This window comes from Neopelma chrysocephalum, unplaced genomic scaffold (genome assembly GCF_003984885.1).
Source record: "Neopelma chrysocephalum unplaced genomic scaffold, ASM398488v2 Primary Assembly neopelma1_125, whole genome shotgun sequence".
Lineage (NCBI taxonomy): Eukaryota > Metazoa > Chordata > Aves > Passeriformes > Pipridae > Neopelma > Neopelma chrysocephalum.
The window spans coordinates 778,210-805,545 of record NW_020897787.1 but is presented as its reverse complement, the minus strand read 5'-3'; the positions used below and the strand labels follow the sequence as shown (position 1 = coordinate 805,545).

The 27,336-nt window shown below is 46.5% G+C and overlaps 1 protein-coding gene across 3 annotated transcripts; it reads left to right on the top strand.

Annotated features, from left to right (window-relative positions):
* PDPR (pyruvate dehydrogenase phosphatase regulatory subunit) lies at positions 1-27,037 on the top strand. 3 transcript variants are annotated; one of them, XM_027698243.1, is made up of 18 exons: positions 1-272; positions 654-950; positions 3,207-3,340; positions 4,268-4,349; positions 4,439-4,602; positions 5,597-5,718; positions 6,605-6,722; positions 8,013-8,162; positions 11,165-11,357; positions 13,089-13,213; positions 14,873-15,028; positions 15,122-15,255; positions 15,638-15,786; positions 17,099-17,211; positions 17,556-17,650; positions 18,272-18,361; positions 18,605-18,787; positions 19,691-20,095. In XM_027698243.1, the coding sequence occupies exons 2-18, from the start codon at positions 724-726 to the stop codon at positions 20,093-20,095; spliced, it is 2,640 nt and encodes an 879-aa protein (XP_027554044.1). In that variant the 5' UTR covers positions 1-272; positions 654-723. The 3 variants fall into 3 exon arrangements, with proteins under 3 accessions (XP_027554044.1, XP_027554043.1, XP_027554045.1); XM_027698242.1 differs by having other exon boundaries at positions 651-950; XM_027698244.1 differs by lacking the exon at positions 1-272 and having other exon boundaries at positions 731-950; positions 19,691-27,037.
* Positions 27,038-27,336: the final 299 nt, after the last annotated feature.

Genomic DNA, 27,336 nt, shown 5'->3' with positions numbered 1-27,336 from the left:
TCCTCCTTCCCCTCCCGGCCACCCCGCAGCGCGGGGTCGGGGGCGAGCAGGCCGAGGTTGCGGCTCCCCGCCCCGCGGCTCCCTGACACCCCGCCGCCCTCACACCCCGCCCCTCAGGCTCCCGCAGGCTGCGGGCGAGGGAACCCCCAGCCCACCCCGCTGCTGCCGCATCCGGGCCCTGGGGAACGGCTTGTGGCAAAGCTGTTCCTGGAGAGGCCTCCGCGGTGCCCTGTGCCAGTGACTCTGGTCACAGACTTCGTTTCTTTCCGCAGGTAAAGGCCTGGCAGCGTTAATAATCAGGCTTGTTTCCGCCCTGTTAACCTCAGCCTTTGTGAAGCGTTCCAGAGCATGGTCCGTGCCTGCTGGCTGTGTTGGCTCTGCCTGTGGCGTGAGAGCTTTTCCAGCTTCCCTCTGGTTCTCTGCTCGTTGTCAAGTTGCCCTGTGTCAAAACCAAAGGTGTAACGCTCTGTTCCCATTTTACGATCTGAGTTCGAGTCTTACCAGCGAGGCTGCTGTTTCAGGACTGAATAACTGCTCTCCTGTCTGTTTGCTCATCACCTTCCCCATGTCACACCACGTGATGTTTCCCCCTGCCAGCCTTGTGTGTAATAAGATAAGTGGTAACGTGATTCTCATCTTTTCCTTCCTAGAAGGAGTGGTGCTGGGGTAACATCTGAGCACATCTCGGTGGTGCTTTAAGGAAGCTACCAGAGCGCTGCCGGGATGTTTCTCCGCCTGCTGTCCGATATCCAGTGGCGGGCAGCCAACCCGAAATGGAGGAGGATGACCAGCTCCCGGAGAAGCACCTCGACCACAGCAGAGCCTCACCCGGTTTCCCTGCCAGCACAGGCACAGGTTGTCATCTGTGGCGGTGGAATCACCGGCACCTCCGTTGCATATCACCTTTCCAAGATGGGTTGGAAGGATATAGTCTTACTTGAGCAGGGCAGGTAAGGATTTCTGGTGACAAAACCAGCGGAACAGGACTTCCATGAGGGTCAGCATCTGTTGGAATGTGTTATTTCCACCTCGTCACCTGCACTGAGGTGAAGAGCTGGAAATAACCTTTCCCCTGGATGAAATAAAGACATACTGAACATTAATAATGACACTTGCTGTTTCTTCCCAAGCACAGGTGAAGGGTATCTCTTGTGTGGTCGTGGTGGGGTAGCCGTGCCATTTCCCTCAGGGAAAGGCAGGGAGAAAGTAAGCTGAGAAAGTTTGTGGATCAGGATGAAGGCGTGGAGATTGTACTGCCATGGGCAAAAAAGACTTGCCCTAGGGATAATTAATTTAAAATAAGGAATTACTTTATTTCATGCCAGTTAAAGTAGGTTCAGGTAGTGAGAAACAAAACCCAAACATTAAAAAACACTACCTTTTCTTTCCCATGCTTATTTTTCACTCCTGCACTCCAGGGTCTTCTACCTCCCCACAGTGCCCCAAGAAACACAGGGGGTGAACAGTGGGGTGGGATCAGTGCAGGACTCCAGCGTGGGTCCTCCACAGGCTGCAGTTTCCATCAGGAGAGCTCTGCCCTGGCGTGGGTTTTCCGTGGATCACAGTTCCTTTGGGGGATGTGTGTCTGCTCTGGTGTAGTTGCAGGTAATGGTGTCAAACACGGTGCAGCCAGCAAGGATGGACCATTCCAAGAGAACTAAAAACCCTGTAACTCCTCCGGCCCCTGTTGACCTCTGGAATCAGGATGCTGTGTGTGTCTAAAGCATTACACAGCCAGCAAAGCTCCAGAGATTGCAGGGGGTTCTAAGCAGCCATCACTGAAACATCACCCTGTAAGCTGGTTAAAGGCTGGGATTATGGGGTTTGTTGCAGGGTTTAGTGCCCGCCTGTGAAACAGCCAAGGTTTGGCTGAGCACAAGTGCCCTCTGTGAGTTGGATCTGTCTGTGGCAGAGCACGTGGTTCCTGCTGAAACCTGTGCAGCCCTTACCTGTTGTTTAGACTTGTGTTTCTGAGGTAGATTTGTGTTGTTTTCGTTAAGCAATTTGGGGACCTTGGGTAAGAGACAGTGCTGAGAATTCAGGGTTTGAAGAAGTGTTTATTGCAGCAGCTTCTAACACCCTGAGTAGGTGTCTAGACTAAAACTTCGCTTCTGATGCTGCCTTCAGGAGTATTTAGCCATGGTTCCCGGAGTTTATGTGGCTGGGGAGCAGGTGGCATCAGGTTCTTTATAGTTGCAAAGAGAAGAAATCGGATAGTCTCCTCTGAGACCTTGTGAGCAGTGTCCTTCTGAGTGAAATGAGGTGCTGGGCTTCGTTTGTAAGGGAATGTTGTCTTTGCTACCTCGGAGCAGGGTGTGAGAGACCTGCAATGAGTACGATGCTGTGCAGGCTCAGTCTGTGCCTGCTCGAGGAGAAAGAGGAGCATTGCATGGGCAGAAATGTCTTATGTGGAGCAGAGCATGGGGGGACTGTGCTTTGGCTATTTGAGTTGTTGGTGAGTAGGGGTGTAGCAAACACAGTATCTGACACATCTGACACACCTGACTCAGCTGATTCTGAGGTTTAATTGCTGAGGGAATACGGACACACCGGGCCAAAAGCAGTCATGTCAAGTGGGAAAATGCACGATGGCTTTAGCAGCAGGAAAGATGACTTGGAAGCGTTGTGGAAGCAGGTTGCGAGGGATATGCTTAAATCTAATGATCTTGTCTTCCCCTGTCCGTGCTGCAAGGAGTTGCTGTGGGTTTCTGTCACTACAGCAGCCCTTCACCAAATAGCTCAGTGGTTTAAGGGCAGTTTTAAAAGGGACAAGAGGCGTGTGTCTGTCTGTGGCAGTTGCTGCAGAACGTGAGAGGGACTTGCTCCGACTGCGATCTGCGAAGACACAAGACTCAAATCCAAGTTAATTTTGATTTGAGGAAAGTCCTGCTTTAGAGCAGGAAAATAAGGCAGGTCGACTTAAGCATAAGGTAACTTTTTTAAAAAACATGCTTTCTTTGAAAAATGTCAGCATTTAGGACTAAAGAGAAGTGTTTTGGAATGCAATGTGTTTTCAAACACGAGCTGAAGGAAGATCATTCTAGAGGTTGTATTATCCCTGTATCATCCAACTTAGTGTTGCTCTGATGTGTCTGGGGCAGAGTTTGCTGTCTGGCTTGTGCTGCCAGCAGAGCTGCTGGAGCAGCCTGGTGAGGGGTGTGTTCCTGGCAGCCTGATGAGGCCCTTCTCTGCACCTTCTCCTGCAGGTTGGCTGCTGGTACCACTCGCTTCTGTGCAGGCATTGTGAGCACAGCCAGGCCCGTGTCCATAGAGCTGAAGATGGCACACTATTCAAACAAGCTCTACCAGCAGCTGGAACAGGAGACGGGAGTGCCAACAGGTACCAAGAGTGTCATCACTGAGCAAAGCACTGACACCGAAACACGAGTGGGGGTTTGTGTGTTAGGGTTTGGGAGCTCCTGTTCAAAAACAATACACTGGGACTGAAGCAGACCGAAAGGGTTGTCACTAATGTAATCAGAGTGGGGAGAAGGGTATTAGATGGGCAAACTGGAGGCAGACTGCCTGCAAACTGGGGCAGTTTGCATGTCTGTAACTTGAGCAAACACAGGGGAACTTCCTCAAGGACACTAAAAAGTACATTGCAGTGACTGGAGCAAATGGCTCATTCTGTGCACCAGTTCCGTTCTCAAAAAGAGAAGGTGGTTAACAGGAGCACTGAAGCATAGGCAAAGCCAGATCTCTTACTGTAGTCTCACCCTGGAAATAACAAGAAAAGGTTGTGTTGAAATTCTCCCTCTCCCTCCAGTGTTTGGACAGGTACTTGATAGGAAGAACTTGAGAGTTGTCTGCTGGGAAGAACTTGTGGTGTATGTCAGACTCAGAAGAGGTTAATAACTGTGCCTGCAAGAATACTAATCTAATGCAGGTGTTGAAGTCACAAAATCTCTGCTTTTAGTTGTTGAAGTTTTATTCTTCTCAGTAGTTATTAGATCACTTCTTGGCCAGTAACTTCTCTTTCTCTTAATAGGTACCATGTGTGAAGTTTAATTTTTTTTTTTATAAACACGACTGTGAAGTAGAAAGAGAACACAAGTAAAAATTAAATTGCTTTTTTGAAAAGTTGGCTCTCATGCAGTTTTTATTAACAGCTGTTAAGCGTTTAACGTTATTTGAGGATCTGGGATTTCCAGGCTCCTGAGTAGTGGAAGCGACAGGTCTGCAATTATATTAAAACAACGGGTCTGAGATGAAAAGGAATTCAAGATCCTGTCAAAATCTGACTTGACTTTGGTCATTGCCACAGGGTACACGAAGACGGGCTCTCTGTCCCTGGCTCAGACTCAGGACCGGCTGATCTCCCTGAAGCGCATCGCTTCATCGCTGAAGTACGTACGAGCAGCAGGCACAGCCCGTGTTAACAGCCCCAGCTCTCCTGCAAGCCCAGTGACCCCGTGTTTCTTGTGTTCTGTGGCAGTGTGATGGGCATCCCCTGTGAAATTATCACCCCAAAGCAAGCGGTGCAGCTCCACCCCCTCATCAACATCCACGACCTCGTGGGGGCCATGTACGTGCCCGAAGATGCGCTGGTGACATCTGCCAATGTGAGTCTGGCTCTGGCAACCGCGGCCTCACGAAATGGTAGGAGTTTTATTTTTATCTGTAGAGTGCCCTCCTGCATGATAGTTTACCTTCTTTCCATAAAAAGAAAATTATGTTCTGCGTCTCTTTTGATATCCCGAGCGCTGAAGTCCAAAACTCGGTTATTTCTGTAGAGTTCAGATTCTTTAAATCTATTTCTTCTCAAAAAAAAAACAGGCCAAATTTTTTTTTACATGCTGAATCTTTACAGATTTGCTGTGACAGACCAAACACCTGTTTGTTTAGTGGTTACATATTTCTCTGAATAAGCACACACTCTTTCCTTCATAGGACCTAACTCAAAATTACGCTTCAAAATAGTTGATTACCTGCAGATGAAAAGGTGTGACTGAGCCTTGTGGCATATTTCACTGGGCACATTATGCTTTGGAAATGCTTTGGAAATATAGCAATAAATGCTGTTTGCCCAGCACTTTGGCAAATTTGGAATGGTCTAAAAGTGGGAGAAAGGTTAGATACAGCAACAATGATAAAGGTCATTAAGGATGAAAGTCCATCAGATTGGACAAAGCTGCTTAGGAAGATACCTCTCTTAGTTTCTGTTAATCCAGCTTATTTTTGCATACTGCTTGTTGATTTATTTTCTTTTCCCCCACAAAATGACTAATTTCCCATAAAAGAACCAATCTTGCCATCTGAAATTACAGACTTGGTTGCATAAAGGAATTGAATGAAAAGAAATCCATAGTTGAGACTTTTGTTTCTTCATGTTGCTGACTATGGGGTGTATTTATCACCCAGATTGTTACATGGGAAAAAATACTAGAGCTCTTCACAGTCTCAGCCTTTAAATTCTGTACAAACTGTACACATGACATTTTACAAATAACAGGGTTTCACTTAAGAATTACTGGGTCAAGAGTAGAAATTTTGTCTTGGAGAGAAAATAAGCATTGAGGTTGAATTTAAGGGTTTAAAGTTGACACATTAGGAGGGAGACTCGTGGTTACTGATGTTCTGATGTCCTCTCCAGGTGTCCAGATTCACGAAAGGACGACTGTCAGTCATGTCACAGTCCAGAAGGGTCGTGTGACTGGAGTGGAGACTGACAGGGGGCGGATTCAATGCCAGTTCTTTGTCAACTGTGCTGGCCAGGTTAAATTATTTAAATTTTTATTTCTTGGTTCCATTGCTTAAGAATATGTGCACTTCCCTCACTTTTTTTTTTTAATGTGTGTGGTGTGGTTTATGTTGTTTGTTTTTGTTTGTTCATTTCCCTTTTTTTTATAAGGGCTTGTGCTTTGGTTTGGTTTACTGGAGTAGATCAAAGTCGTGTTGCTCAGCTGCTCAGCCCAGCGGGGGTGTGAAGGAGGCAATGCTTGCTGTTTGCTGGGCACCAAAGGCTTGGCATTAACCTGCTGAGCAGCACCTGCAGTTTGTTGGTACAGCTCTGCCCTTGGCCTCTCTCCTGGGAGGTGCACACTTCTGACAGGAAGAGTTTTGCTTTGGCTGTTAGAGAGGCAGTTAAGTCTCTCACTACCCTCCTCTCTCTCTCACCCCCCTCCCCACAATTTTGTTTTCTTTTTCTTCCTTGGTGTCATGTCTTCTCCATGGGAAAATACACCTGCCAATTGTAGTTTCTCAACTAGCAGCTGTCCCTCTTGTTAGTAAGGGGTCTTAGTAGAGGCACCTAAATAAATGCTGACTGTTCTGCTTCTAGATGCTGAACCAAGTGCTGACTTGGATCAACAGATCTTGTTTGGCTTTTGTATTGTAAGCTGGTACTTCTTAGTTTTGAGTCAGGGCTCCACTTTTCTAGTTCTTGTATTAGAAACAGAAAACCAGTCTTTATCCAAAAGAATTCAAATTCTAAGAAAAGAGGAAAAAATTGTGTCTGTTTAATGTCCAGGGGTCTGAACCAAATCTTACTTGGTCTTCTATGAAAGCAAACTCACAGAGGTGACCTGTGCTTATGTGCTGCGTTTTTTACTGGAGGCAGTTTCCTTCTTTTCCATTCTGACCTGCACTTTTTTGGTTTCAGTGGGCCTATGAGTTGGGCCACTCTGGGGAGGTGCCAGTCCACATCCCACTCCATGCCTGCGAGCACTTCTACCTCCTGACACACCCTCTGACGGAGCCTCTGTCCAGCAGCTTACCCAGTAAGGATCCTCCAGCTCTGCTTCACTTACCCCGGTGAATTAGACCTGAATTATACCTGCCACGTGTAGTTGGTGACAAAAAGGCCAGCCTTGGGCTATCAGCTCACTTGGGACTGTGGGACATTCTTGCTGAACTGCTCTGAATATCCTCTTTCAGTGGTAGAAAGAATATCTTCCTTTATTCTTGGGAAAGCTTGTGCTGCAGAAGAGGATTTTCAGAGTTCATCAACTTGACAGGAGAATGGCCTTTGCTGTAGCTTGACTAGTAGTTGTGTCTGAGACTTGGATTGTTTGTGGGCTGGAGAGGGTGCTAGCCTTGGCACTGTGTTTTCCTTGCAGGCTGCTGGCCACAAATGGCCCACCTATTCCTTTCCTCCAACTGAACCTAAGGCTTTACAATGGCATTTACATGTCTATGAGCTGTAGGGGCAACCAAACACTTGAGGTAATTGCTCCTCCCCATGTTCTGGCTTTTGGATCTCTTAAAAAAAAAAAGCCTTTGTGTTTGAAAACTGTGGTTGGGAAGTAGAAACCTTTGCTAGCAAGATTTTCTGCTTCTAGTGAGTATTGTGTATACTCTTCAGGGAATTCAAGTCTCTGGCCAAAGTCCAAGTTCTTCACTTTTAATTGACTAATTAAAAAAAAATAAATATGTATATAGTTGCAGCTTTTCTGTACATGGCAAAAATTGCTGTGGAACATATCAGGTGGAGTATCATAAATACTTCAAGTTGACACTACCAGTGGAAGAAGCAATCCAGACCTGACTGCTTATCCTCACCCCAGTGCTGCCCACCTTCTTGGTGCTGGTGGCCTTCAGCAAGCTGGATCCTTGAGGCATCCCTGTTAAAACTACCTGGTTTTACATAGGAGGGGGGAAGGCAGGACATTTCTTGGTGGAAGGTCTGATCCTGGGTGCAGTTTCAGTGGAACTAAGCCAGTAGAATAGCTTATCAGTGCCACAAGGGATCTGAATCCCTCTCTCCTGGGATCACTGTCCTGCTGGTGGGGCTCCTCAGGTTCAGCTCAGCTCACTGTGCTGCCCCAAAGTTAACGTGCATGGTTGTGGTGGGAGCTGATGGTTTAGTGACCTGAACTGGCTCACCAAGGTGTCACCTGAGAACCAGGATGGTGTGAGAGCTGGGGCTGGGGGACTGGCACTGCCCCCTCTCAGCAGGCCACTAGCTTGGCCTGGCGTGTCACCAGCCCCCATTGTTGGTGTTTGTGGGGTGACAACCTGAGACTGAGATTCTCTCAATTCCCTTCCCACCTCTTTTCTCTCCTCTGCAGCTGTTGTCGACCCCGATGGCAGGATCTACATCCGCAACTGGCAGGGTGGCATCCTCTCAGGAGGCTTTGAGAAGAACCCCAAACCTCTCTTCACGGAGGGACGGAACCAGCTGGAGATTCACAACCTTCAAGAAGACTGGGATCATTTTGGTACGTTAGGGAAGAAAAGTTCCCACAGCGGTGAAACACATGGCTTCTGCAGAAGGCAGAGTTTGCAACAGTGCGGGCTGGGAAGGATGAATATTCTCTCAGATTCATTCATCTCTTCATATGTCAGTAATTCACAGAAACCCCTTTACAAAGGACTGCAGTACCTGAAGGGAACCTACAAGAGAGCTGGAGAGGGATTTTTAACAAGAGTGCCAGGACAAGGGGGAATGGCTTCCAGCTGACAGAGTTGGAAGAGTTAGATTGGACAATGGGAAGAAATTCTTCCCTGTGGGGGTGGTGAGGCCCTGGCACAGGTTGCCCAGAGAAGCTGTGGCTGCCCCATCCCTGGAAGTGTCCAAGGCCAGGTTGGACGGGGCTTGGAGTAACCTGGTCTGGTGGAAGGTGTCCCTGCCCATGGCAGGGGGTTTGGAATGAGATGAGCTTTAAGGTCCCTTCCAGCCCAAACCATTCCAGGTCTCTGTGATATCTGTGTGGTGTTTAAAAACACCCACTGACCCTCAGCACGTATTAACTTCCTCTGGGGCGGTGAGGTACTGCATGAGCTTCCAGTGCTGCTCCTCCATCTGAGGTGATTTTTGACTGTCAGTGCCACATGCTGCTCCTCTGGTGACGCAGTAGATCAGCCCTGCTGACCTGCCACGTGCCTGGGGTATTTTGTTTCTGCAGCTCTCTCCAGCAGTGACTGCCAAGTGCATCTCTACCAGTGGCAGTTGCTTTGTGGACAACACTTGGTATTATGGATTCCCACCCTTCATCCCACCATTGACACTGGTGTTTATTGTATTTAACTGTTCTGTCTTCCTCTTCCCATTTAATTTGATTCTATTTTTATATTCTGTATGTACTTTTACATGGAGGGCTCTTTCTGTAGGAAAAAGCATAGCATGATCTATAAGTCCCTTTCTTTCCTCCACTGCCCCTTTAATGCCTGGTAAGTTCATGTGTGCCCTCTCATTTTCACATTTGCCTTATTTTCAGGAATACACTTTCCCCTTGAGTCAGAGCTCTTTGCATCCCTTGTGAATGCACATGCCTCTTTTTGTGACTCTAGGCACGGATGGAATTTCACTGATTTCTTTCTGCAGTGTTAGTGTGTTCTTCCAGCTACTCCACAGGTTAAATTGGTTAATATTACTTTGATTTCTGAGAGGCACCACACTGATACCACAGAAGTTTAAACTCCAGGGAGTGGAGCCAGGATGGGGTGCTGCTTTTGTGCTGGCATATGCTGAAGGTTTTTAGATCTCTAGATGCCTACAGACTTGCTTGAAGATATTAGCTTCAGTAATGAGTTGCTCGAGCTCTGCACCCACCTCCTTTTTGGTTTTCTAGGTACTGCTGAAATTAAAAAGTACTGCTTGTTGGCACCCCCAAATTGCCCAAGTTTCAGAAGCAGCTGCACTCTGTGCTCCAGCATTACCCTTTTATCCCTTCAAAAGTGCTGAACAGTTGAGCAGAGTCAGAGCTTACTCAGCCAATATTTGATCCTTTTCTAGGGCTGCAATTCCTGGGTTTTGAGCTCTTGTATTACTGCTTTGATTTTAAAATAGCCTGTACAGTTGCTTAAATTGGGCTGGGTACGAGAACAAGTCTAACACTGATCTCTCTTTTTATCAATAAAAGAAGCGCCTGGCTCTCACTCTGGAATTCTAATGCTTGAGAGAAGGAAGAGAAAGAGCAGGTCAGAAAGACTGTTTCTGATTGTAAGTTGTTAGGTAGTGTGAAATCTGATTATTTTACTGCTTGTGCATAAAGCTGAGGAGTGTTCTTGGTGCTGAATCTTGAGGGCTTTTATCCGGAGTACTGAGCAGAGGTAACTTTTGGGCAAGACAAGGCAAGTAGATATCTTATCCCTTTACTACCACTCTCAAATGCCAAACTGTGAAGAGCTGCCAGAGGACTTTTCCAGTGTGACTGGGCAATGGAGCAGCAGGGAAATTCCATGAGGACAAATGTGAGGTGACACAAATGCGTGGGGATGGTCTGACTTTCACCATGCAGCATGATGGGCTTTGAACAGACCTTGGGGTTGTGTTAAGTTGTATTAGTTCTCTGAAGACATCAGTGCAGTAGCAATCAAAGCAAAAGACAAGTTAGGAATTTAGGAGAGGAGCAGAAAACACAGGCATTGTGCAACACTGCATCCTTGGTTTGCCAGTTCTAGTTATTGTTCTAGGCTCCTTATCTCCAGAGGGTATCATAGGACTGGAGAATGCCTGGTGGAAGAGCAGCCAGAGGCTGGTCAAAGCTTGGAACAGTTTCCAAGCAAGGAGTGACTGAGTGGGCTGGGGAAAAGGAGATGGCAGAAGGGAAATGAACAGAAATCTATGGAATCTGGAATAAGATGGACAGGCTAGATGGGGATCTCCTGTTCACCGTCTCTTCCAATGCTGGGAGGCATCAAAAATAGTTAATTCTATGGGAATTTTAAAACAAAAGGTGGTAATTCCTCATACAGAAAATACTAAACATGTGGAAACCCTTGTCCACGTCTGTAGGATGTTTTCATGAGGCTGGGGGAGACCAGTCTAGTACTTAAGAGAGATCAATTTAGGGGTTACTAGATAGGGAAAAACACACAAGTTTTTTAGAAAATCCTCTGAGCTGGTGGTAGGTGGAGGCTGGCATAGTGTGTGGGACAAGTGTCATATAGATTTGCCTGCTCTCACTCCTCACTCAGTATCTATTTGATGCCTTTGTTGTTTTCCCTGACAAAACTGAACAGTGCTCTTGCACTGTGGAAAACAATACTGGGTTCTTGGTCTGGATCAGTATGGCTGCGTTTATGGCATGATCCATTTCGAGTCGTGTGATCCAGCAGGTAAAGGGTTTCCCCTGTGACTGTATCAAAACATGGAAGCAGTTTCCAGCTGTCCTGTGACGTACCCCCGGCGTGCTGCCCGGTTTGAAGACGAAGCAACTGAAATGCGTTTGAGACTGAAGGCCGTGACTTTTTGTCCCTTTCTGGTCTTGGCTCCTAGGGCCACTTCTGAGCGCCCTCCTGCGCAGGATGCCGGGTTTGGAGGCTCTGCAGATCCTGCAGTTGGTGAACTGCCCCGAGTCCTTCACCCCAGACATGAGATGCATCATGGGGGAGTCGCCCTCCGCGCGGGGCTACTTCGTCCTGGCCGGCATGAACTCAGCTGGGATTTCGTATGGTGGGGGAGCAGGCAAGTAAGTGGTCTATCTCTGGTGTGTGTGTAAGTAAGGCTCTAACCAAGAAAAGACACTGCTCAGATGATCCTGCTCTGCGGAGTGTTCGGGTCGGTGTTTGCCACATCGCGGTTGCCGTGTTCTGATCGTGTTCCAAATCTGTGTTGGACTCTTCCTCCTGTCCTGCACAACTCTCCTCTGGCATCACAGCTCAGTGATCAACTGGGGATCAATTTGAGCTTCCTTAGACTGTGTCAGAGGATGTTTAGGTTAAATATTAGGAAAAGGTTCTTCACCCAGAGAGTGGTCGGGCACTGGAAGGGGCTCCCCAGGGCTTGGTCACAGCACCAACCCTGACAGATTTCAGGAAGTGTTTGGACAACGGTCTCAGGCACATGGTGTGATTCCTGGGACTGTCCTGTGCAGGGATAGGAGTTGGACTCGATGATCCTTGTGGGTCCCTTCCAACTCAGTGATTCTATGATTCTCTAACTGATCTGATTTTTTTAAGCTACCAGGAAGAGGTAAAAGCTTAGCAAAGCATATATTCCCTCATGTTCTGTGCTTCATGATCCCCTTTAATTTATCATTTGATTGAAGTCTTTGGATCATTCAAGTTGACACAGCAGTTAATTCATCTGAAAACAGGGTGAATCTGATGCTGATGAAGCACCATATATGTGATGCTGGTGCTGCCAGTAGTTAAAGACTGTCCCCTACAGTAAGTTGAGGGTGGAATAATTTCCCAGTAAAGTCGAGTTCCTGTGTTAATGCAGATAGTTGGTCAGGCATGTCAGTGTGCAGCAGAGTTGCTTGGAGAATGATCAATGCTCCCTCTGATTGCCATTGGGTTTTGGTGACCCAGCATCCCTTCTGCCACACAGCCTTCTTAACAAGCTGTTCATTTTTCATGGTGGGTGTTACTATTTGCATTTGTCTCCATTATTTCTGTCCTTTGTCTAATAATTTAACTCACCAGGAAAACAACTCATGATTTTTTTTTTTTGTGTCATATAAAATACAGAGAATCTTTGCAGTGAGGTTTCTCTTAAGAATCAAAATAATTTTTGAGGTTAAAAGCACTATTTGTCTATTTGTTACTACAGCCCCAAAATAAGCAGCTTAGCTTGCTAATGTAACTTTTCCTGATCAGTTCCAAGCCCCTTTGTTTTGCTGTTTAGTGGCTGTGAACAGAGCCTTCTGCTCTGCTATATTCTGAGCTGCCTGTGTCCTTTAGCTCTGGAGTGTGCCTTCCTCCTTCACTGCTGGAAGTGTAGTTAAACAGAACTTGGCTGGCACCTCGTGCCTCGTGCTGAAATGAATGCTGTCACTGGTGGTTTGTGGCTGAACCTACACCAGGCACTGAAAAACAGCAAAGCAGAAGCCTCCCAACTCCAACTCCAACCAAAACTTACTCACACCTCCTTTTGTAGCAGAACCCAAGGACCTGACATATTGTCAGCCAGGTTACCTGTGCAGCCTCTGCCTTCCTTTACCATGGGTCCTTAATTTCCTGCTGCCCTGTATGTTTCATCCTAATGGGCAATTAGTAATTTGGAATTCTGGTGGGTGGGTTTTATAAAGGGAAACCTTCCAGATTCTGCTGGTGTGTAGAATACCACAGAATTACCTTTCTTCTCTCTCCCTATTGCAAGAAATTCTCATGACTAAATTGCTTTGCTTCTGACTTCAAAGCTGAACTCTTTCCCTTAAGATGTTGGCTGTTATCCCAGTCTTTATTTCTTCCCTCAGGTACCTGGCAGAGTGGATGGTGAATGGGTATCCCTCAGACAATGTCTGGCCTCTGGATTTGAAGCGCTTTGGGACCCTCCAGAGCAGCCGCACTTTCCTCCGGCACCGGGTTATGGAAGTCATGCGTAAGTGAGGTCTCTGCCTTCAGTTCTGGCCAGGGTGTCCAGGATTTTCCCCTTTCCTGCACTGTTCCTCCTCTGTCATCCCTCTGAGAACCATTTTCCTTTTTTCCTGCCCTCCTTTGTGGCAATACAGCCCCTTCCCAGGAGAAAGGAAAGGATGTGGGTTGCTGGGGTTATTTTTGTATTAGCAGTGTTCTTATTAACTTTTCGTTATAAAGCACTGTTGGTACCTTGCTCTGTACTATTTCTGTGCTTTGCCTCTGCTATAGGGAATTTTGTGCATATCTGTGTAGGACTCCAGCCTAGTAAAGCAATGCCAAGGTCCTAACTGGGGATATTACACTGTCTCAGACATCATTATTCTTTGCACATCATTGCAGTGTGGAAATACCATCACTTCCAGCTTATGCCTGCTGTGACCTGGTTATCTTGCATCATTCAGGAAGTCTTCATGGACATATTCTGCTTTCTCCTGTCAAAGTTTGCAATAAATACCTTGCAGAATAGACTACAGATGCCATTTTTCCTGTCTAAAGCCTTACTTCATCATTTCCTCCTGTTGTTTGCTTGTCTGTCCTGAATAATGTGGATGACTTCTTTTGAAGTTTCAAATGGAAGTACAAAGTGCTCCACAAGTTGCATAACAGGAACAATTACTTGAATACCAAGTCTAAACTAAAAACATCTGTTCAGGTGAAAGCAGAGAAGTTGGGTAAACCTCTTAGCCCTGCTGTATCCAGGGAATAAAAACCTTATGCTTTGACCTTCCTCCCAGAAAAAAATCACTTTATACTCTGGGCATTATTCTAGTGTTGCTCTCCACTACAAACCTCAGTGCTGATAGCTACAGAATCACTCTAGTTTTTACAGGAGGAGTACTGTATTCAATTTCTGCAGTGTTATGTTTCTATTCTAATCCATTCTTCCCTCTACCCACTTTTTCAGGAATACCAATGCCAGATATTGCCAATAAATTCATTAAATTATTATCTATGAGGCAGAAATTATGGAAGTGTTTAGTAAGAAATATTGGGCTTATCTTCAGTTTTAAGCAGTTTATGATCTAGGTAGAATCTTAACATTTATAAAGTAGTATTCAAGCATCCTTGAGTTATTACTCCCCACTGGTAGCCAGGGAGGATTATCAGTGATTATTAGAGTAACTTGTTTTCTAAATAAGAATATTTTATACTGGCTAAACAGATATAGGAGCCATTTAGAATAGCTTCAATAATTAGAAAAGGCTGAATTGCCACTATTTAAGGAAAATTAGATAGTCCCTGTAGCTGTGGGCTGCCTACCCCAGCATTAGCTCTGTCAAAATAACTGTCTGATGCAGTACACTGCCAGGGAAGAATCCTGCATAATTAATGCTAGTCAACATGACTTCATGAAAAATGGAGTTTTTGTTACCTTGCAGTGTTGTCATGGGACTGCAAGTGTCTATAAATATGTGTTCTGTGCAAATATTGTTACTCTGATTTCGAAGAGCCATAAACAGCTCAGAACAGATCTGTTGATTTTTCAAAAAGCAGAGAAGGAAGTTCGGAACTGTTTCGAGGGAGTTCTATTAACGGTTCAGATATTAGTATTGATAATTTCAAAGAGATTAGGTAAAGATAATCACTTTGCCTGATGAGAGGTCTTTTGTGACCCTTCCAGCCCTCATGTGTGACCTGAAGGTTCCCCGCTGGGACTTCCAGACGGGCCGGCAGCTGCGCACGTCCCCGCTGTACGACCGCCTGGACGCGCAGGGGGCCCGCTGGATGGAGAAGCACGGCTTTGAGAGAGTCAAGTATTTTGTCCCGCCTGGAAAAGGTATGAGGTCGTATCTTCCTCTGCCCGGTGCTTCCCATTTGCCTTAGTTCGTCCAGTACGTGAATTTTTCCCTTGGATTCTTCTCTGTGTTAGATCTGCTGGATTTGGATCACAGCAAAACCTTTTACAAGCCCGACTGGTTTGATATCGTGGGGGCCGAAGTCAAGTGCTGTAAGGAGGCGGTTTGTGTGATTGACATGTCGTCTTTTACCAAGTTTGAAATAAGTGTAAGTACCTAGGGAAGTACCACCTTCTAAAGGTGGCCTTTAGTTTATCAGTGCCTGCTTTTGCAAAATTCCCTGTGTCCTGTTGAGGATGGATAGAGGAAGTCACGCTGTATGGCCAGATTCAGGTGGTACCACAGTATTTAGCATAGACTGGTTTTTGTCTGTTGAGGGCCCACTTTACAGAAATACCAGCTTAGTCTGTACACAGAATTTGACCTCGGGCACTGTGCCATCGTGTCCTGTTAGCTCAAGACATCAGTGTCACTATCATTACAAATTGAAATAATTTGAGCCAGAACATTGATGCAATCTTAAGCTGCCCCGGTGGATTTGTATCGCTCAGACAGCTTGTCTGACTTTCTCTCCCTTTTGATTCATGTAGTCCACAGGAGATGAGGCCCTGGAGAATCTGCAGTATCTCTTCTCGAATGACCTGGATGTGCCAGTTGGGCACGTTGTGCACACAGGCATGCTTAATGAGAAAGGAGGGTATGAGAATGACTGCAGCATAGCCCGGCTCAGCAAACGCAGGTGGGTGTGCAGACAGCATCTTTAGCCATCACCCTTTGGGTGTTTGAAGGACTTCTTAATGAAGATCATAACCTTTTGTCACCACTGTAGGTTGAAAAGTCTCAGTTCTCCACTTACATTCCTAATTCAGTAACCCACGTGAAAGGGAGCTTCTGACATTAGGGAAAACAAGCCTTTTTCTGGGATTACAGATGAACATAGATTTCCTCAGAATGTTAGAACATCAGATGTTTGATTTCTCAATTGAAATACAAACTGCTTTCAGCAGTCATTGGAGTTTATTAATTTAGGTAGCCATTTAAAGTGCAAGCCAAACAGTCCCTCATTGGCTCCTGACCAGCCTCCTTATTGGAATTGGATACTGAAATACTCCTTTTTGGTTACTTCAATTTGCATTGCAGTGTGGGTACTCTAATTCTCAGCTCTGCAATCTCTCATCATTCTTCTTGTGTTCTCTGATGAAAACGGACGTGATTGCAGGATGTCATCCTTACACCCACCAGTTTGAGCTCTCTTTGGCATTTAATAAAAAAAAAAATTCTCATTTTTAAGAACTTCTTCATGTCCATGTCCCAGCTGACTGTTGGCTTTATTTCTCTGGATGATTTTCTATGTGTGTTTTCATTGTACTGATGTAAAAGCATTCTTGGCTGCTCTTTCAATTCAAAACAGCTTTTCTCTCTCTTCCACTTCTGTCTGCATTCATGGATTGTTTAAAAGCATTGTCCTTCTCTGCATGGAACCAGTAGCTTCCCTCCTTGCCTAGTCATTTCTACAGATGTTTTCTCTGTCAATGATGTACTTTAACTCACATTTTGTATCAGACACACACACACAAGTAGCTCATTTTCCTGTATCAAGAAGAGTTCTGTTTTTGAAACTGTTAATAATAACCTCCATTGTGTGTGAAAAGACTTTTGCTGAAGCAAGAAATTGCTGTGTGAACCATGCACTCCTGACTGTCAGAGTAGACAGAATCACTGGTGGCGAAGAGCTGCAAGTTCCTTCTGCAGAATGGTTGTGACTTTTGATACTCTGTCAACTTTCTGTAGAATTCCCTGTGTTCCACATCAAGTCACTTCTTGTCACCAGACCACTGCTAATGCTTGAGGTCTGGGATTTCTTGTCATGACAGATGTGATGGCATTGATGCAGAGACTTTAGCCATGGTTTTCACAAACCAGCTTGTTTTAGTCTCCTGGTGGTATGGAAGCTGCTGAATAGCTCCAGTAGTTGATGAGTGAAGAATAAACTGATTCACCTTGTGGCTGTCCATTCATTGTGTTTCTTGGTTTCAATTTGTCTGTTCCAGCTTCTTCATGATCTCCCCCACTGACCAGCAGGTCCATTGCTGGGCCTGGCTGAAGAACCGCTTGCCAGATGACAGCAACCTGACCCTGGAGGATGTGACCTGGAAGTACACAGGTAAGAAATCAATGAAAGCAGACCCCCTTAGACAGCCCAAAATCACAAATGGTGTCTTGTGCCGCATGCCAGTTAATTGCTTAAAGTGCCTGGAGTGGTGACTTGGTCTCCTTTCCAAACACTTTGATGAAAACAGCAATTCAGAGACTTCCTTCTGGCAAGCCATGAGCTGGAAGACAGCTTTGCTTTACTATGGACTGTCAGGAGGTAGTTTGACTCTCTGCTCTGTTCTTAAATGTAAACTTACCTAATAGTTCAATAAACACTAAGACTTCAGAAATTTGGGCATGCATGTTAGACACTGGGCAAGACGACTCCTAATGCTGTTTTCTTCCCCCCTTTAGCTCTCAATCTGATTGGCCCCCGTGCTGTGGATGTCTTGTCAGAGCTGTCCTATGCCCCCATGACTGCAGAACACTTCCCCTCTCTCTTTTGCAAGGTGAGTGGCTGTGCTTCCATCCTCCTCACTCTGCTGGGTTTTTCGAAGCGTGCGTGGAAGGAGGGGAAGAATTGTATTTTGGATAATTGGAGGGGAACTTAGATTTGCATACAGGTTTGCTGCAGTTTCTGAGCTAGGTTGGTAAAGAACTCACTAAGATCACTTCTCTTTGGGTTCTGCTTGCTAAATATATAGATGAGTATGCATTTGTTTTCAGTATTCCTCTCACTGTAGACTTGATGCCATTTGGTATCTCAACATATTTCATATAATCAATTATGAAGGTTTCAGAGGGGCAGCTGGGATCAGTGACTTGGGCATCACTGTCTCCTGTCATGTTAAAAGGCTGAGCAGGTAGCTGCTATTCAAATTCTGTATCTGGAATACAGCCCGTGTCCTGACCCAGTTCCAAGGCTTATTGCCAAGTGTCATGAAGTGATTAACAAGTCTGCATAAGGTGACATCATTATTTGAATTTTGAAATTTAAATTCGTTGGGAGCAAGTGCAGGTGGCGAAGGGCAGACAGGGCTGGGCAGTGTGGATGTGTTACATGTTGGGCTCCTTCTGGATCCCTGTGCTATGTTCCAGTTGGGATGATTTCTCCCCCTCTGGTTCTGCAGGAGATGAGCGTGGGCTACGCTAATGGCATCCGTGTGATGAGTATCACTCACACAGGAGAACCTGGATTCGTGCTTTATATCCCCATAGAGGTAAGAGTACACTGCAGCCTGAGCTAATTAAAGCAGTTGCTTGCATAATCAGAAACGTTTTCCAAGTTGACTCAGGGTGATGAGATGTCTGGTTTGCACCATGGGAAAGCTGCCTGCGGGCACCAGGGGGAGTGTCCCTGCTTTATGTTGCCTTCCAGTCATGCAGAGGCAGGGGACAGTGACGTCCCTGGTGGTGTCAGCTCTCTCCTGGTGTCAGTCTGTGTTTCCCCCTTCCCTTTGCAGTACGCCCTCCACGTGTACAACGAGGTGATGAACATGGGGCAGAAGTACGGGATCCGCAATGCCGGGTATTACGCGCTCCGCAGCCTGCGCATCGAGAAGTTCTTTGCCTTCTGGGGCCAGGATCTGGATGCTTTTACCACTCCTATGGAGTGTGGACGTGAGTTCCAGGTCAAGCTGGAAAAGGTACAGCACCTCCTGCACTGGGGTGGGTGGGAGAGCAGGACTAGATTGAAAAGGCTGCCAGCCCAGCAGATAGTTGTGTCATTTTTTGGATGGAGCTGTGTGCAGTGCACAGCTATAACATATATTCTTGTACTTCACAAAGGTGCTAGAAATACCAAAAGTACTGTCTTCATCCCTCCTGGGCAGCGTTCCCAGTTGGCCTGTGTATGTCTGGTGCTGCTCATGTGTGCCGTGCTCAGTGTTGCAGAGAGTGCTCTGTACCTTACAGATGCTCAGGGTTCTTGTTTCTCCAAGCTGTTTTCCCAATTTGATGAAGCAAAAGCCAGCCCATGCACCAAGTGGCATACAAGGCTAGGCACCAAGAACAGGTGTTTTCTATTTTTACTAAAACAGAGGAGTTTTCTGTTTTTACTAAGATGTAGAACAGCATAGAGTCGTATCTTGCTTTTATGGTGGCAGGTGCTGTTGCTGTCATTGGCTTGCTGTCTTCTTTCTTCCATCTTTGAGCCAAAACAAATGCTTGTATCAATTCAAGAAAGGAATGTAGTGACTGGGGATACAAATGTCATATTAGTTACAGTTTATGAAGCACGGTAAACTTCCGGAGCCAGAAAAATGGCAAAAACTGGAATGGTGACATGGTTTTCACTGCAGTGAAAATTAGAATGATATTTTCAAAGGCCCACTTCACAAACATTACTGCGTCCTTTAACATCTGGAACAACAAACATGGCAGAAAAGCTTCTGCCTGAGCTGAGCTTCTTGCGTGTGGAAGCAGCTCGTTTTGATAGGGCACAGGTTTCAGGTGTAAATTGCCCTTGTGTGGGTGAGCTGCTCTGCTGCAACCCAGCAGCTGCCACAGCTCCTGTCCCTCAGTCAGCCCACGCCTCCTTTTCCCCACAGGGCATGGAGTTTGTCGGCCAGGAGGCGCTGCTGGAGCAGAAGCAGAACGGTGTCTACAAGCGCTTCACCATGTTCATCCTGGAGGACCACGACACGGACATGGACCTCTGGCCCTGGTGGGGGGAGCCCATTTTCCGCAACGGCCGCTACGTGGGCAAGACCACCAGCAGTGCCTACAGCTACACCCTGGAGCGCCACGTCTGCCTCGGCTTCGTGCACAACTTCGACGAGAAGACGGGAGAAGAGCTGGTGGTGACGACTGACTTCATCAACCAGGGGGAGTACGAGATCGACATCGCCGGGCAGCGCTTCCAGGCCAAAGCCAAGCTCTACCCCTTCAGCTCCCTCTTCACGCAGCGGCGCCGCAAGGACGAGGTGGAACTGAGTGGCTACCAGACGGAGTAGTGCTCCCCAGCCCGCTCCTTGTCCCAAGCTGGAGCTTCTCCATCTTCCAACCCTTTCTCCTCACCTCATCATATATTTCTTTTCCTTTCTCGTCTTGCAACTTTTAAACTTTTTCCAGCGTGTTACATTTTGTATATTTTAAAACCTCAATTTTCAACCTTTCCCCGCTCCTGTCTGTCTTCCTCCTTCAACCCTCGCCAGGCTCCCCCCCCGTGTCCCAGTGGATGAAGCACAGTGCTGGACGTGCAGGGATTGCCTGTGTAGGAGTGAACTGCACCAAAGGCCCCGGCCTTATGGTGGTGATGGGAAGGGTTGGGGTGAACCCCTGAGGACTGCACCCTTCCTCTCTCTGCTCTCCAGCGCAAGGCAGGGGACGGCCGGTCGTGCTGCCTGTGGTGCAGATGGACGCTGTGACCTCCCCCTGCTCTCCACAGGGCACCTTGCAGAGGGGTCGGGGTGTCGACGCGCACAGCAATAGAACGCTCAGCTACCTCACTGGCACGAGACAGAGCGTTGGGTGAGCAGCAGCAGCCAGGAGACAGGTGGTGGTGGTGTCGTCCCGCCTGTCCCTGCCCCCCTTTGTGCACCATTTGGGTTTTTCCCTAACCGGGGAATCGAGTGAGTTTGACATCAGAGCGTTGAGGTGACAGTAGCACTGGTAAGTTTGCTGTTGTTGGGGTTGGATTTTTTTTTTTGCCTGGGGGTCGCTGAAACTAAATGGCCTTCTACGATTATAGTTGAAGATCAACACGTGCATTTCACTTCTATAAAGGAATGTTGTTTTTTTTTTTAATTAGCAAAAGTACTGATTTTTAACAAGGACATACATTAGTGTTTAATGTTAATAGCAGTGTTAAAATGCTGCTTCTGTTTAAGCTGCACAATATACAGTCCCTTTGGGGATTGTCTTTCACTTTGTTTATGTGACTTGGTCAAACTCTTCTGGCAAGGTTCATGTAAAACCTGTGTTGGTTTGGGGAACTTGAGCAGCAGGAGGGGACAACATCTTGTAGTTTTAGCTGCCCATGGTTATTTTGAAGTTAAAGACCCAGCATTTGTCTCACCTGTGGTGCAAGAAACACTGGGTTTTCTTCTGCTGGTTAGAAAACATCTCAACAGCTTCTGCTGGACTGGAGAAGTCTTGTGGTTTTCTTCTCAAATCTGTTACACTTCTTCTCTCTCAGTAGTACCTCGTCTGAAGGGGTTGAAAAGGGGAGTGAAGGGAGCATGGCAGTGAGATTGTGAATTGCCTTCCTTCAGCACTGCTCTTTGCATCTGGCTTCTCCTGCAGATGCTCCAGACAGTGCAGCTGGGATTCACCCCTTCTTCATGTGTCAGAACGTGCTGGTTTGAACACTGCTGGTAAATGGTAAAGAAGTGGGGGGTTGCTGAGTTGCATTGTGCACATGTACATCTTTTTTCTTCTTCACGTTTTGAGCACAATCAAAAGCAAAGACTCTTTTTATTTACTTGAAAAAGATCTGTTAAACATTTTCCTTGCCTCTGTCATGGTCTTTCTGCTCCAGCATCTCTTCTGGAGTTCAAACACAACATTGCACTGGTGTCTGCCCTGTCAGCCGTGATGAACACTTTCTCTGTGATCTAGAATCTCTTTTGGGCACTTTATTTTCCAGTTAAATGGTGAGCATCAATGGTGTAAATATGAGCTCAAAACCTTCCCTGGTTCTTGTTTTAAGTTTGCTTTCTGCTGCTTTAGTTGCTCCAGGTCGTGCCTTCAGTTGAGTCTGTGGCTGCCAGTTCGGGGAAGGGTGTGAGGGAATTAAGGATCTGAGCATGTGGTGTAGTGGGCTGAACATAGATGTCACTTCTTCGAGCGTGTGTTCCTTTGTCAGTGATGAGTTTCATTGTAGTGTGACCCCTTCCAGGATTTCAAACTTAGTTTTGAGTTGACATGCAGAATTTCCCAGTCTCTGAAATGGAGTGGCCACCGTGGGACAGCTTAGTGAGCTCTCACAGCCCAGAGGACTCTGCACAGCTGCTGTAGGTGGAGATTCCTCCTGCCTGTCACTTCTTCCAAATTCCCCTATTATTGTTCTCTGAATTGAAATTTTGCCTGGTGTGTTAGAATTAATTGCTTAAATGAAAGGTTCATAAAGCATCTGATAGCAGTTTAAACTCTAATTACTTCTTGCATATCTTTTCTGCCTGGAGAGATACCGTGATCCCACTGTTCCTGTGCTGGACGTACGTACCAAGGAGCACCTTGGTCCGTCTACACTGGTTTTATGGGATGTTACTTTGCCTTCCTTATCCAGGGAAATAGGTGCTCAACCAAAGGAAGAGTTTTGTACGTGAGACTTAGTGTGTGTCTTAGAGCAGCCCTTCTGGTTAGGGTTTATTGACAGTTTGTTGTTGCTGGTGAGGAAAGGTACTTCTGCAGGAGAAGGCAAAATATAGGGCCAAGGTGTGCTGAGGTGCATCATGCAACTCCTGAGGAGAGATTTTAGCTGGAACCGTTCACTTTGTTCTCTGCAGGGTTAGAACTAGTTAAGACCAAACCAAGGAAAGTTAGCAGCGTGCTGTCCTCTACCAACCACTCATTCCTGAAGTATCAGCCTGAAGTTGCAGCCAGATTATATTCCTCCTTGTGATTATTTTTCCTTTTCCCTAATTTATAGGTGCCTGTTATTTCATCAGGCAACTTTTCATACACGGGTGTCTCTTCTCCGGCAGTTCTGACAATAAGATTGTGGTTTATGAGCTGCTTTTGTCATTATGTCTGCTAAGGTTTATTTTATGCCTGGAAGGTTTATTTTATGTCTAGATCTATTGACTTTTCCATACCAAAAATAGAGAGGGAAAATAGTTTTCTACCATGCTGATAGATATAGCAACACTTTTTGTAATGCTGTGTTTGCCGTTTGAGGCTTGGGTGGTTTGGTAATTGTCAGTCTTGCAGCTCATTAACGCCTACTCTGGCCTTCTCTGCTGTGAATTCTGGTTCTTGTTTTGTATCAGAACCTGAGAGCTCTTCGGCTGCTGTTCAGGCTCAGTCGATGTAACTCCTGGTGTAGCTATTTTTAACCTTGCAGTGGTAAAGAATAGTTTGTCTTCACCAACTTGAACACCCGTCAAGGGGACAATTGGATCACGTTTTAAAATAGCGACACTGAGACTGAGGAAGGTCCTTCTAGTGTAGTGTTTTCTTCTAGAGGTATTAAGCAGTGACGTGTAACACTAATCCCTTATCTGATGATTAAAGTAGAGTGCCTAAAAAAAGAACAACGAAATCTGTTGAAGAGTACCTTTAGTACACCTCCAAATCAAAAAAATTAAATAATCTGGTCTTGGAAGCGGCTGTGGCACAGTCTTAGCATCTAAGTTGGTAAATAACACAGACAGTAAAATTCTACATCCTGATTCTCATCCTTAAAACTGCCTTAAAATGCCTTCTGCTGAGAAAGGTGGTTTGTTCTCATTCTGCATGGTAAGACAGTGCACCTTGGATTGGGAAACACTAAAACAGTCTCTCTCTGCTGCAGTGGAAGGGGAAACAGCCTCATTCTGTGCTGGAGCAGCAGCAGGTCTGCCCTCTGCACCTCGGGTGTGTCAGTCACAGGGCTGTTTGCAGTTCCCTGAGTTTTGCTGTCCAGAATGGGAACAGCCCTGTAGATTCTGTTCATACTGGCATCCTGGGAGGGAAGCTAATGAGTGAATCCATCTGAATGTGCAGGCATGGGAAGGGCTGGCTTGCCCAAGTGTTGTTTGTAGTTTGGGGAACTTGAGGAAGAGGTACCACTTCCTTCCATTGAATGATTTTTCTGGAGGTATTACATTGTCTTAACCTTGTTGTGTCCTTATGTTCTCATGTTTTGTTAGTCTTTGAGTACTGCAAGGCTTGAGTAAAACTGGTACTATAGAAGAGAGACTTTATTGTTCATATTTAATGATCTGAATGCAGCCTATTTTGGAATGATGTTTTCTGTTTCAGGAGAATGCGTTACAGTCGTTTTCATATCTGTTTTTGCCAGACTTAGTTTCTTCTTGTTTTTCCTGTGCTGCCTCCTGTATCTAGATTTGACAGGCCTTGTTGGACAGTTTCTTATTTTGTGGCAAGGAGGGGAGGCTGTGTGAAACAGCCACTGCATCTCCAAGTCCTGGTGTAAGCTTGGATTCCTCCTTTCTGCCGTTGCATTTGAGCTGCCACCAATCATTTGCTGTTCCTGCAGCACCTCCAAAGCCCAGCCTTGTGCTGCTGCAGGATTTCTCATGCACAGGGTTCTTCTCTTCCTTCTACCTGATGCTTTGTCATCAGAGCCAGGTTGGCTCTAGATCTGCCTCTCTGCATCAGTTTAAGCTCTTCAGCTTTTAGATGGTGCTGATACCAATATCTGAACTCCCAGGCAGGTTTGTGGTCACTGTATATCCCATCATTTAACCTTCCCTTTCCCTGTGCCAGGGTTTTCCTGCTGTCCTTACCACTTCTCTAGTCACATCAGTCCCTTTTGCCCATCAGAGAGCGAGGCATGGGCAAAATAAAAACAGGGGAGGGGGTGGCAGAGTGGCTGAGCTGAGGTGGAAGGAGAGGTGTGATAGAGGTTTGAGCCGGTGCCCATTACTTAGTTCCTTAAGCCCAGCCTTAGAGAGATGATCAGCCTGGATTCCCAGCTCAGGGAGCATCTTCCTCTGCAGCTTTGGTGCTGGACAGATGAGAGCCCTGGCTCTGGGCCAAGCTGGGACAGCATTAGCACTTGTTTCCAAGCACGTTTCCCTCTCTCTCGCTGGGATGAAGGAAACGGTTCCCCACGGGTGAGGTGGGAACTGTGAGCACTTGATTGCCCCAAACACTTTGGTCTCTCTCTAGCACATTCTTGCAGCTGTAAAGGTACAGCACTGACACTGCTCACCTCGTCCTTCCAGTGCATTTGAATGAACCAGAATGGTTAAATTTTGGGAAGAAGTCTGTAAAACCAAGGTGGTTTCTGTGTTGGGAGAGGGGGCAGCTGCTTGGAAGGGCAGAAGTTGTTTTTATTTAAAACACAACACTTGGCTGCTGACAATGTCGAGCAAAATATTCACAACCTTTAGGTTTGTCTTCCCAAATGAGTTTATTATAATACTTAGATTAATTTCTGCCCGTTTCAAGATTTTTGTTTGTTTGTTTTAAAGTACCTTTTCCTTAACTGATTGTTTGTATTTTTATTTAAAAAAAAAAGCATTCAGTCAGGGAACAGCACTTGGGGAAGGAGGGAGTGTTAGGGTCATCAGATGACTTCAAGCTGTCACTAAAAAGTATTGGAAAATTTTCTTTGCACTTTAAACTTTCCTTAAGCATTATAGCTGTAGCACCATGCATTTAGTGCTTTTAGCCCTCTGCATGAGTAGTCTTTGCATTTGATAGGAAAAAACCCCTTTTAAGTATTTATAAATGCCTTAAAGCTGTGAGTGTGGTGTTTGGGCACTGACTGTACCTGCCATGGTACAATTTGATTTCCTTCCTGGAAAGCTGTGTGCTGAGCACCCAGAGCTGCTATTGAGCAAGCACTGGGGGATGGGGGAAGCTGCTGTTGCAGTGTGAGGCTGGAATTTGTGTTGAGCTGGGAGCCCCTGTGCCTGTTCAGCTGCTGGGCTGACACCTTCCTGTTTGTTTTTCCCTCCAGAGATGGATTTATTCACTTTTTCCTCACGGTGTAATGGGTTTTCTTATTTCTTAAAGAAGCCTGGGCTGGTGCAGAGTGCTCTGTGAGTGTCCCATTGCATTAAAGGAAACAAAATTCTCTGCTTGAACGCTTCCCTGCTGTACCATCTGACATTTGCAGGCAGAAGCGGGAGCAGAGGGGATCTGCTGCTGCCCACAGCGTTTGCCGAGATGGCTCTGAGACTTCTCATCTCCCATTTGTCTCAAAGCTGAGCTGCATGCCCAGTGTCAGGCTGGCTTCTGTGCTGGCAGAAGTGCTGCTTTGCAGGTGTGACAGGCTGTGCTGATGTGCTGTGTGTGGGATCCCTGCTCGGATGGGGAATCCCCGTGAGCAGGAGCGGGACGTTATCCTCAGGAAGGTGTTCACAGCTGTACTTACTGATTTGTCAGTGCTGGTAACAGTTGATCTTCCCACAGGGGCTCTTGACACCTGCTACAAGCAGAGCAGATACTTGGGAGTCATCAGCCATCCCAGCTAGGACCTGATCCATTCTGTGTGTGTGAGAAGAATCCTGTGCTCTCTGCCTTTTTACTTGCTGCTGCTGAGATTTTTTCCATGCTCAAATTCCATATTCTTCCTGTAGTGGAGCAGACTTCACTTCTTCCAGTGACACCAGAGGCAGGCTAATGTCCCTGAAGTCTATCATGGGTTCTCTGTCTCTTGGTCAGGCTTGCAGCAGGACACTCATCCAAACCCCTTCATGCTTTTGTCTCCCAAGAACAGATTTTAAAGGGCTGGGAGGATTTCTGATGAGTGCTACTACCGAAATTATAAGAACAACTGAAGTTTGAACCTGTGAAAACACTTTTCTAGTGCCTTACGCCTGTGAATGTTGTGCAATGGATGTAGCTGAGGTGGGACAGAGCAAGGAGCAGCTTTCAGCAGCGTGGTTCCCCATCCACCACGGCCTCTCCCCTCGCAGGGGCCTGGCAAGCAGATGCCAGCAGGTCGACTGGCACCTTGGGGAGGCTCTTTCTTTGCAATGTGGGGTCAGAGAAACCTTGTGCCAGGTGCTCTGCCTTTGTGGGGAGCAGTGGTCTCACCTCTGCAGGGTTTGGATTCGAGGGGGTTTAGGAGAGACGAGGCTGCTCTGATTGCCAGACCCCGTGGGGGAGGACGTGGACAGTTGTTCCCAAGCGCACAAGTCAGGGTGAGTTTGCTGCTCCCCACTGAGGCCATGTTGTCATGTATGCTGTATTTATATCATGCTTGATTTCATTTCATATTTTGGTTGGCTTAAATGTTGCTAGGTTTGTATATTAATAAAGAGGCATTTTAACTACTCCCGAATTTGAGCATTTGTTGTGCAAGAGCCTCGTGTGTCTTTCAGAATCCAACCCCCCTGGTTGTCTGCGTGGAGTCCTGCAGGGACACCAGGCCTGTCACAGGGTCCAGCCTTAGGAGTCCCTTCCCCTGCCTCTGCCCTGTACCGTGTTCAGAATTATGTCCTTCAACAGTTTGTCCATGTCTTTCCCTCTGCTCTTCTGGGGCTCAAGGACATGGGCTGTGTTGGTCCAGAGCCTCTGTTTTTGGGTGCAGGGGGGTTGGGACACGAGTGTGGGGTCAGGGTGAGCAGTGCCA

Bases quoted from the DNA above. Each gene is read 5' to 3' on its own strand.
- PDPR (XM_027698243.1), top strand. From the start codon at position 724: ATGTTTCTCCGCCTGCTGTCCGATATCCAGTGGCGGGCAGCCAACCCG. The intron at 4,350-4,438 runs GTACGTACGAGC...GTTCTGTGGCAG, and splicing joins CGCATCGCTTCATCGCTGAA to TGTGATGGGCATCCCCTGTG. The intron at 18,788-19,690 runs GTACAGCACCTC...TTTTCCCCACAG, and splicing joins TCCAGGTCAAGCTGGAAAAG to GGCATGGAGTTTGTCGGCCA.